Genomic DNA, 11556 nt, shown 5'->3' on the forward strand with positions numbered 1-11556 from the left:
CCAAAATTTTGTAAACCTTCGAGTCAAAATCCCAGTAAGTTAATAAAAAAAAAAAAAAAAAAAAAAAAAAAAAAAAAACGTAGGAAAACAAAAGAATAACAAGCTACTGTCCTGAAATAGTTGAAAAGGACTGAATGCCAAGAGCAAATTCCTAAAATGATCGAGCATGTGGGGGTGTAAAGGTCAAGGTTTGAGGTGCAGAGTTCAGTGCGGCCATTATCAATAAAGACCTCCTGCTAGTGAGCAGCTCCTTGCACAAATAATTAACAAGCTTTTCAGTTCATTCGAGGATTTGTGCATCAGAGCATCTCGGAGCACTTTTTTCTGATTCGTTCAATGTACAGAGAGTAAGCATCTGTGAGCTGCAGCTCATACCGGGAGAATCATTTAAAGAGCAAAGACCTACCATTTCATCTACAGTCAAATAAACGTCTCCTTAAAACGTGGAGCTTAAGTGGATGGATCACACACAGGTCTGAATGCTTACACTGTTGCTAAAAATGAGTTTTCCCCTCGTTTAGTTGGGATGCGACCGTGGGTGAGGGGTGGGAACGTCCAGGGTGGGCACACAGACGGCAAGCAAGTTGTCTTTGACTTGCTTCAGTTAAAAGGCCTCATGGGTGAGATTGCGAGAGAGAGAGAAAAAAAAAAGTAGAAAAGAGAGGGAGAGAGCTGTCACTTTAAGCCATTAAGTCTCGCTATAAAACTCCTCCAATAAAAATGACAGCTGCAGCCCCCTTTTATTCCTCAAAAGGGGAGCAAAAGCTTCACATTGGGAACACAAAACTGGACGGCCGTAAAAGACAAACTTGGCCAAATGCTTTTGGCAGAGTAATTTTACCTCACACACACACACACACACACACACACACACACACACACACACACACACACACACACACATACGCACACACACACCTACCTCCCGGCTGACACACAACCTCTCCCTGTATTACCTTTGTTCCTGAGTTATTGCCAGAGCAGGAATGCAGACCATCGCCCCCCCCCCTCCTTCTCCAGACGCACACAGCCGTGAATCCCACTTTCCCATTAAAGACCATGAACTTCATTGATTTTGGAAATGAGGGCTGGCTAGTTTATATGACTTAGGTAAGTTCACGTGAACATAAAACGCGCTGCGCTTCATAAAATGAAAAGAAATGAACACAGCTATTGCAGGTGAAAAAAAAACATCAAGCCCTTCCTTAATAGGACTGAGGACTATTAAAAGCAGGTTTTTACATTCTTCTGAAGCAACGGCAGAGAATTAAATTCAGTGCATTGAAGTGGCCAGATAAGAAAAAAAGCAAATGTGTTGCAATTATTTTTTATAGATGAGAAAATCATTTTTAATGTTTTTTAAAAAAAAAAAAAAAAAGATCTTGCTCATCTGATGTGCAGGCAGTTTTTTTTTTAAATATGTAATGACAAGCTGCAAATGTCCGAGCATTTGTAAATTAAATTAATTTTGCTGAGTTTTACAGGAAAGCGAGTACCACAGGAGAGCAAACACACATTTTTCACTAGCAGGTATTTTGAATGGTGGGTTTACGTCTTTTAAATACATGCCAATCTTTTGAAGTTGCCAACAAGGAAACTCTAAATTGAGCCCACTAACTCTGACCAGTGTATATGTGAAAGCCCACAACATGATGCTGCAACCAGCATGGTCAGTGGCTTTTGTTTTTGCAATTTCCCATAAAGACCAGTTGCTCTGTCCATGTCAGACAGACTAACGCTTCCTTTCAAATGAACTGTGGATCTCAGCAGCTCTTCTGGAGCCTCCACGGGCCTCTTGGCTGCATTTGTGATACTTGTTCTCCTTCTGTGGCCTGTAAGTCCGAATTTGTTCCACTGGATTTTATTCAAGTGTACCAGAGAGGAGAGGACTACATATAAATGCAGGGAAAATGTAAAGATTTCTTTTCATAAAAGATGTTTATGTGACAAAAGTGATTCAAGGAGTGTGAATACTTTTGCAAGGCAGTTGAACTCTGCTGTGCTCAACAGCTCTCTTTGTCTCTCAGACTATTTGTTTCTTTCCTGACAGACTGTCATCACCATCATCCTCCGATTTGCTTTGACTAAAGGACACATTCTCCTTTCAATGTCACCCCTCCTCTCTTTGTAGTTTAAAATCACATGTGTGGAGTAGTTTGGATCAGGCAACACAGCACATAATACTGAGCATCCGCTGCCAAGGCAGGGTGCTGTCAGCCAACAACCAATCTATAATTGTAAAACGTGTCCGCTGTCGTTTCAGTCGGATGCATGTCAGAATTTCAAATGCAGCACAACTTTGGATAATTACGTCAAGCAAGTGGATAATCAATAGAGTCAAGGTCTTTGAGGATCGGGGTGTCCTTGAAGAGGCCAATTAAACAACTGCAGCTCAAGTGGTCCCTTTAATGGAGAAATCCAAGAGATGAATGATGATTTAAAGAGGAGAAGAATCACAATATAAAAGCTGCTGATGAAGCAGAGAAAGATTAGGTCCAACTCGGATGGAAAAGAGCTGAAATTTGCACCGATCCCTTCAGTGTCAGGTAAGGCTTTTTCTGTCAGTTGGGCAAGTTTGGCTGCACGTTCAGACAGTCTGAAACTTGAATCAGCACCAGCGTGGACACACAATACAGCGCACCTGGAATAACAGTCTGTCAGTGTGTGCGACGCTAGCGGTTCAGCGTGTTTCTGGGAAGCCGCAGAGAGGGGTGCTGGGGCAACACCGTCAGCAAGCAGAGGCTGTAACTGAAGAAAGCCGTGGCCGGAGCCTGTTTGCTCCCTGCGAATGCAGCCTCCCCCTCTGGTGCAAAGGGAACAGGCAGCTGATGAAATGCGTGGAGGTGTAACTCGACGCCCTTATGAGAAAGCAACAGACACAATAACAGAGGGGGGCTCACCTGCAGCTCTGGGCTCAGGTTTGCCACAGAGGGACAAGGGTCCGCTCTGTTTACTTTGACTAACTTACAGTGGAGCTGGGCATTAATGATTCACAGTGCCGTGTGCTTGTGTTCGCTCAAGCAGCAAACTCAAACAACCAATTAGTACAAATTAGAACCGATCTCAGACTATTGCATTTACATTTTGAACTGCCTCCGTCCAATTCTTAGGATGTTCTGCAGCTGCTTAAAGCTTTTAGCTTAGTTACACCTGATATCTCTGCACTGGCACGTTGTTCGGTAAAGAATTCGATTTAAGATTTTAGTCTGGATTGTTGAGGCTTAAGGGCCCTTATACATTTCTAAACATCTGCATCCCCCCAACAGGACCCTGAGTTTGCTAGAGGCTAAAATGGTTGTGTTATGCAATTGCCAGAATTATTTTCTACCTAATCATTAGATTAATCAAAACTAAAAACTCCTGTATTTCTTTTTGTCTAAAAATATGCAACAAGCATAAATGCAAGGAATGCAACAGCAATTACTTTGATGCATTGCTTTTTAAACCATTTGCAATCATATAAATGTCAGGGATTGACCAGCAGAAGCTCCAGCACAATTAAACTTAATTCAAACTTTTTCTCGTTGAGTGTAATTTTATCGATGTGAAGAATCATAAAAGTTACATGCAACAAATACATGCGTCAGAATCTAAGAAAGGAAAATTGTATATACATATGAAAAAACTTTTAAGATCTGAGTAATAAAGCACCTACAACGGCGAAAAAAAAAAAAAAAACATCTTGCACAATGATCCATGCAAAGATTAACTGCACAATTCCCATCCATAAAAGCCGTCCAAATTTAAACTATTGAGCAATGTGCAGAGGTCATTTTCGTGCAGCTGATCTGAGAATGGGTCTATCTTTATCTGATCTCAAACTCTACTTTAAGTTGGAAAAAAAAAATCGCCTTTACATTGCATTTAAACGCAACAACCGAAACCCTCCGAAGCAGTATTTCCATCTAAATATGCCCTAATCATTAAGATCTAAGAAATATTCAGCGGTCCGTTCAAGTTAGAGCTTCCTTTTCTGCAGCAAAGTCTTAAATTGGTTGTGTCCAACAAGCTATAGCGCAGGAAACGAGGGAATATCTGCAGAAATGGTTGCAAATACAGCTGATGCATTGTGTCAACAGTTAGTTCGAAAGTTTAAAGTTGAACCAAGTCGATTTTGATGCGGCGCACGCGACCTCTGCGCGCAGCGAACCTCGAGCGCAGTCAGTCCGTATCAAAGTAAAATGTCATCAACTCACACAGCAGCTAAGTAGTCAGCGAGTCGGAAATGTGTTTGTTTTAGCTAAAAACCTGCGGATTACGATGTTGTTTTTGTGCGAATTAAATGCGGCTCGCGCGTTTGGCAACTCGCTCCACGCGCTGTCAAAAAAAAAAAAAAGGAAGAGAAAAGGGGGCAGCGCGCGAGGACACGTTTCGCGAGAAACCTCAGAGAAGGGCAGTTATAAAAACCAAACACCTCGCTCATAACACAGTGAGGCGAACTTACCCAATGACAGGAACGGTTTGGTTTCCATGTCGGACTCGGAGGTTAGCTCATGCCAGCTGAGACGACCGCGTTTCGGGGAGTTTTCTCACAGGCGGCTGCTGGAGCAAAGCGAACCGGACCTGGGCGCTGCTGCTCCGGCTTGCTGCTGCTGCTGCTGCTGCTGCGGCTCCTGTGGCTGCTGGGGGACCTCTCGGAGGAGAGCGGACTTGACTCTGAGCGGTAAAAGTGACAGCGTGGTGTCTGATGATAATATCTGGAGATAACCTAATGTTTCTGCCTCTGTTTGCACACTCAGCTGCTGCTCTCGCTCTCTCTCTCTCTCTCTCTCTCTCTCTCTCTCTCGGTTGTACAACAACTCCAACTACTGGAACAGCGCAGCAGAAAGGGACCTGTGCAGGGGGTACTCACACCAACGCACCCCGCACTGCAGCGACGCAGGCGGATAGACATGAAAGGCTCGTTGCGAAGTTTGGAGTCAACATGGAAGACAAGGAGCGCATCGCGTACCGTTTTCTACATCAGCCCCTTCAGCTCTGCAGCAGCTACTCTTGTTCTGGTCACCTGTGTTGAATCAGACACAACTGTTCAACTTATGTCTCACACAACTGCCAGAATCCGAAGTGAATCCACATCTGCTCACGAGTGTTTTATTCGCTTTGATTAAGAATAATAATAAAAAAAACATACATGTTCTACATTTATGCCTCTTTTAACACTGTGTCGCATTACAGCCAACTCTAAAATGTATTTTCAAGTGGATTTCAAGAGGATTTTAATATTTAAAATAGTGCAGAATTGTCAGGGCAACTGAAAATTTGCAAAAAGTGCATATTGTGCATTTCTGCTCACCCTTACTGTAGATCCTTAAAATGAAATTCGTTGCAACAAATTTCTTCAGCACTTTGCAGAACCATATTTTGCTGCAAGCTCTTCACTTCTAAAGACAGAAACGTTTGAAAGTTCTTTGTTTTACAGCACAGCTAAAGTTCAGTCAAATGGAATAGTGTCTGAACAGATTCCTGGTTGGAATAAATGAATGAATTCAGACCTAATTTCATTCATTTAGGTCTGAATGAATTTGCTTCGTTCATCTGCATCACATTGTAGCTCTGGCTTTATGTTACGGGTTGTCGGCTCCCTGGAAGCATTTTTATAGCATCATTCTGTCCAACCTACAGTGTGTTTCATTCTGGAGATGGTGCATTCTGGATGATGTGAACTGTTAGCTCTCCAACAACAGTTGTCCTGAGCTCCAGATCCCTGCAGGACCTCCAGATATCATGGGCTGTCTGAAGGCAGTCAGCTGAAGTGGAATCAAAGGCATCAGACTAAAAGTGCATGAGTGCAAGTCACACTTTTCTGATTTTTATTTGTATAATAAAAATAATACCATGTTCTTGATTTATTTATTATATAAAATCATAATAAGACCCACTGTTAAGTGTGTTTTACCCTGTTGCTACAATAATTTAAAATGAGAAAGAGTTTGTCCTGATCCCTATTCGCAGATTTACTCTAGGCAGTTTTACTGCATCACTAAAAATGTTTTAACAATCATTAGATTATGCTATCTTTTGACATTTTAAAAATCCGCCCAATTGTTATTGCTCTGACCGAGCTTTATCTTCTGTGCTCATTTTGCTTGCTACTAAACTTGCAGAGCTGCATCTCTCACTCCTTTCTTTACTGGACTCCTATTTTTGTTTTCCACATGTATTGTTTTGCCTCCGTGGAAATAAAATATTCCAGTTTTCAATACTTTCTTTTGCTGATTTTATCCTGGTCTGGTTTATAAAGCAATGAGACTGTCTTTAAGGGTTTTTGGGGCCATTACTAATTCATAGAGCTGAGGTTTCTTCAGTTGGGCGGTTTTGTTCTGAAGTTACTCACTCTCAGTTTGAGGTATTAGGAGGAGCAAAGCAATAACAGAATATGACTCAAATAATTTCCAAGAAAAATAGGTAGTCTGTTTTAAACATAATTCTGTGAGTGAATTGCTAACTTTGGCATGTTAGCACACTTGTCTGCCAGTGTGCATTGTCCCTGTCAAATTATAAAAGCAAAGTAAAGGTTTGCTGACATTTCAAAGGGTTATAAAAGTCTCTGTAACATTTCTGAGACTGAGGAAATGTCTCAGAAATGACAGGGCCTTTTTTCTCACTTGAGTTTCTTTAGATAAGAACACGATGTGTTGATTTGAGATCATTTAGCCGACTTTAGGACATCAGGATGGTCGTATGCAAGTGACTTTTTTTGTTTGGTTTGGTTTCATTCTGCGTTTTATTCTGGGTTAACCAGCAGGCCTGCATGTGGCTGGTGAAATGTGATTTACAAATGTGGTTATCAGCGTTATATTCTCATAGAGGGCCACGTTACTTTGGGTAAGATTTTTACCCTGATAAAAACTTTTTTTTGACATTTTTTATAATCTTAAGTATTAACATGTGACAAAATAGCAAAAAGGGGCAAAACCTTTGTCACGGCCATGCATCTGTTCATAAATGTAAGTTGTTTATCCTTCAGTACCTTTCACAGCATTAGACCGATGTGCAGTCTTGATGTTTCTCGTCATTGTTTTTTGTTTTTGCTGGACATGTGTAATCGATTGGGATCAAGTCACGTCCCTTTTGCATTCCTTGCACTTCCACACCCGATTCTGGCCACATAAACTAGATGAAAGCAGAACATTCTTTGTTCTCACAAAAAGACTTCACATAGAAGTTCTGCAGGCGATGTAAATGCCTGCTGCAGCCAGCCACTAGGCCCCTGCTGTGATCTTGCTTTAGCTAAGAACTCAAAGGTGTTCCCAGCATATACTGAGTTATGATGCATAATTAATGCAATGCATGACACATCTGAGATCAAAGGCAGTTGAGGAAAAATAGAGCAAAATGAAGTCTAATGATTCAAAAGGTATCGGAATAAAATGTGTTTGTCGAGAGTTGCAGATGAGCGAAGAAAACACAATTTGTTCTTCGAGTGCCTCTTTCTTGGTTTTTGTTAAGACGTCTTAGATCTCTCTTCTCCAACACGTAGATCATCTTTTCACGATGATCCGTTAGATTTATCTGTATTGTGTGCTAACTTCATATGACTTTTTTTGTCCTGAGCCCTTTTCATAATGCAAGGCAGACGCAACACGGTTCTTTTAAACACCTCAATCTGGACAGGTTCTCTCATCTTTCCGCTGGATCGAGCTATTTAATCCTCGACTCAAGCCATGATGAATAGCAGTCTGACCCTTCACCTTCATCCACATAAATTCTCTTGAGGGTGTATTAGCGCTCTTCAGTCCCTAACATTTTAGGGGCTTTCAAAGGCCCTGAGTCTACACTTACCTCTGAATCACAATATCTCTTGGCTCAGTTATGTCTTTTGTTTCTCAACTTTATGCAGCGTGTTGGGGCCTCAGGGGATGAGAGACCCCCACTGCTATGCTACGCTTTGCTGTGGTTGCTTTGACAGCTCTCCTCTTCTCCCCTTTTTCCCCTCTCTTAAAATGGGTGATAAATGGGACAAGGGCCTTTTGGTGTCCTTTGTGCCTAAACCATTCACAAGGAGCTCATCCGTAAAAGTTATCATGGCTTTGACAGTTATTCATTGGCTTCGACAATGGTTTTCAAAATTCAGGTAGGACTATCTTTTGAATAAATCATTAAGTCTTTTAAAGGGTGCACAGTTTCAGAAATGAAACTCTGCTTAATGTGGCCGCTTCTAAAACCATCGGAGCAATTAATTACTTAATACCTCAAAATCCTCTGAATTTCTTATGAAATTTCATCTAAATTTGGCGAGAAAGTTGGGCATTGAAAAATATGGTCAGCATTAAGGAGTACCAAAAGCATTCTGACATCATTAGGTCATTTGCATTGTCCACCCCTAAGGAAGGTCCCAATCATCACATCCCGAGTTCACATTCCTTGACCCCCAGGGTCAGGGCTTTGTCTTGGGATAGCAGTGAGGCAACTTCCCCTGCGGAAATCAACACGAGCTGACACAGTAAATGCTGGAGACGAGCACAGAGGCAGGAAAGAGGAGCACCATGCGTGTAACAAACAGCTTCCCAAGCAGCCCTGTTGCTTCTAATAACACCACGAGGACATGCTAACCTATCGAATAGTTAGTTGTGGATTTATGAATTTCTGCTTTCATGCTCAGAGTTAGAGCTGTTACATTTTTCTAAGTTTTGTAAAGAAGAACCTCTGCCACTCAAACTGCTGTCATTGGAAAATTAGTTTGTGGAATCACTGGAGGGCACAAAGGTATGCTGAGATACCTTGACCAATGCAATACAGAGGACTGTCTTTATTGGTATTCACGAGGGTTAAGGATCCCAGCAGTCCTCCAGAATAGATAAAATCTGAATACTTGAAGTATTCAAGTTGTGGTAACATCTGCAGTCTTCCTTCCCTCAGCTCTTGGTTGTCCAGCCAGTCAGCAGTAGAGAAAAAAGAATGACACTGCTGGATTGGCTGCTTTGCAATAGTTTGTCCAGTATCACTCCACCTAAGCTTCCCAAGCTGCATCCTCTTGAATATTATTAATGTTAACCTACAATGTGAGTAAATGTAGCTTAATACAAAACAAAAGCAGAAGTAAATGTCCATTGCCATCACAGAATTTCAAACTTTGTCATATACTATTTGTCAGTGTCTTTAAAAAAATGTGTTGAGTATGTCCAAACATAAAAAAATCTTGTGAAACATCACGTCTTGTCAGGTACATCTAATTGTGTTTCCACATCAGGTACTTTCCTCGTGTTGCCATCTATTTTATTTCTCTTGCAGCAAACAGCCACCACAATGCTTTACAGTTGGGATGGTGTTCCCAACTGCACCAGTGTCTGTCTTTTTAAATGTAGCAACAGTCATTGTGTCCAAACAGTTGTACTTCAGTTTCATCATCTTTGCTCCTGTATGCGTCTGCAAACTGCAATCTGGTTTCTTATGTTTCTTTTGGAGTGTTTGCTTCCTCCTTGCTGAGGGGTCTTTCAGCCCACCTTGGTATTGGACACGTTTTACTGTAAATAATGAAAGAGTCTTACGTGCTCTAGCCAGCATCTTCACAAGGTCTCTGGATTTTGTTCTGGGGTCAATTTGCACAATCAGCACATTCATCTCTGGGAGACAGAACCCGTCTCCTTCCTGAGCGAAGTGATGGTTGGACATTCCAGCCATGTCTACACTTGCGTATAATTGTTTGAACAGATGAATGTGGCAGCTTCTAGCATCTGGGAATTGTTCCTAAGGATGAACCAGACTTCTGCAGAGCCACAATTATCTCCCTAATATCTGGGGTTGTTTTATGTGACTTTCCCATCATATCAAACAAGGAAGTAGTGTGTTTCCAGGTGTGGCCTTAAAATACATTCACGGGTGTGTCTCCAATAACTCAGATGTGTAAGCTCACCTATCAGAGGTTTTTGAAAGCCATGACATCATCATCTTTTTTGTTTCCCCTCATTGTTTAAAATCATTTGACGTGTAAACTCAGAAATACAAACAGCTCACGACTGCCCAAACTAAATTCCTCCAAATGTAAGTGTTTAGGATATTTTTAGCAAGTGTGCAATCCCAGCACAGTCAGAGAGTTTTTCTCGCAATTCTGGCTTTGTTGTGCAAGTACCCACTCAACATACAACATGCATATTCCTGCTGTGTTTTCCCTGTGTGCAATGTTGGAGAAAGTTCAACGCTTCCTTCTGCAGCCAAACAAAGCATTCCCACACAGCAGATTGTTGTGCAATAACAATGTTGTGTTTTTTTTTGTAACATTTGGAGGCCGGGCAACTGACTTCTTCTGAACTGCAAGTCCATAGTAAGTTATACTATTTATATCAGTGCGTTTAGGCACTTACTATAACACCAAATTTGTGGATGTGAAGAATACTCAGTGAGGAAACATAAAAAAAAGCTACATACTTGGACTTTTTATACAGTGTGACATTTCTGCACAGTAAAAGTATTGCAACTATTAGTGAAATTACTCAATTTTGCTGATGATTATTGTGCTAAACATGTTTTGCTGGGAGTTTAGGTAGAGAATCTGAACAAATTAGAAAATCTGGTTTGTTTTATACTAATTTGAATTTGGAACAAAAATCACCCCCTGCAGATATGCAGTTCCTCTGACTTTTTTTCTTTTTTTTAGCACATTAATTCTTTGTTTTGTGCATTTTTGTCATCAGATCAAGGCTCATTTCACAGATCCGAATTTAAAAAGTGGCGCTGTATTTTCATAATTGATTGGAGCCTCTTTTACTAAAGGGCCCCAATCCACACTGAAGATACCATCAACTATCTTTCTAACGTGCCATCTTGGATTTTCAATGCTGCCTCTGGCCAAAATGAGATTCCCTCAACACAAATAGACAAAGCTCAGGCATGCATCATTTTTTAATATCATATTAAAGTGAAATTGGCTACATTTAAAAAGACACAACAATAAATCTTGTCAGCTCTCGGCTTGGGCTGCTTTTATCACAGAGGGGCGAATTACCCTCCCTGAAGAGCATCATCTTCCTCCCAACAATTGAGTGAAGCATTATTGCAAGATGATGGAGCTACCGCTGCCGGGGCTGACAGATTGTGAGGGTGAATTATGGCTGTGTGGAGGGTTGAAGGTGTAGTCAAGCACTTGTATTTTTTTTATACAGCTTGATAAGCAGAGATGTCATCATTTCATTTATATTTATTTGCTTTTTTTCCCTTCCAAGATCATTCTTAATACAAGATTTGTACTGAACGCTACATCTGTTTTTTTTTTCTCAAATAATATAATATGTAGAGTTATAAAGTGTCAGTTCTTTAGAAAACAATTTAATGTAAATGCAAATATCTTTTTTAACAACACTTTAGTTTTGTTAAGGTTTTACGGTTGAGATACCGTGATCAAAGTTGAGAAATATGAAAGATTACGGGAGAAAAAAATGACGCAGGGCAGAAAACAAGAAAAGTTGGTGAATAAGACAAAAGCAGCGATGGTGAAGTTTCTTACTTAAATGGATGTTCAGAAGTTGAAGGAGGAAATGAGCTGAAGTTTCTGACTGTAGTAAGATGGCGACTTACAAACAGCGAGTCTGCAAGACAAGTCTCACTATTTTACACATAATC

At 40.9% G+C, this 11556-nt stretch overlaps 1 protein-coding gene and 1 long non-coding RNA gene across 3 annotated transcripts in view; one reads left to right on the forward strand and one right to left on the reverse strand.

Annotated features, from left to right (window-relative positions):
• The window catches only part of rxraa (retinoid X receptor, alpha a), a 117138-nt gene extending 112614 nt beyond the window's left edge, over positions 1-4524 (reverse strand). For both annotated transcript variants that reach the window (XM_015039688.1, XM_015039687.1), the window contains exon 1: positions 4445-4524. In XM_015039688.1, the coding sequence (XP_014895174.1) occupies positions 4445-4472 (28 nt within the window). In that variant the 5' untranslated portion in view covers positions 4473-4524. The remainder of the gene's footprint in view (positions 1-4444) is intronic.
• Positions 4525-4562: 38 nt separating this feature from the next.
• LOC106951910 (uncharacterized) lies at positions 4563-5141 on the forward strand. The gene is made up of 2 exons (XR_001425886.1): positions 4563-4663; positions 4818-5141. It is a non-coding gene; the product is annotated as an uncharacterized LOC106951910 (long non-coding RNA).
• The last annotated feature ends 6415 nt before the right edge of the window (positions 5142-11556 follow it).

The sequence above is a fragment of the Poecilia latipinna genome, unplaced genomic scaffold, assembly GCF_001443285.1.
Source record: "Poecilia latipinna isolate Pla-1442-1.1 unplaced genomic scaffold, P_latipinna-1.0 Scaffold479, whole genome shotgun sequence".
Classification (NCBI taxonomy): domain Eukaryota; kingdom Metazoa; phylum Chordata; class Actinopteri; order Cyprinodontiformes; family Poeciliidae; genus Poecilia; species Poecilia latipinna.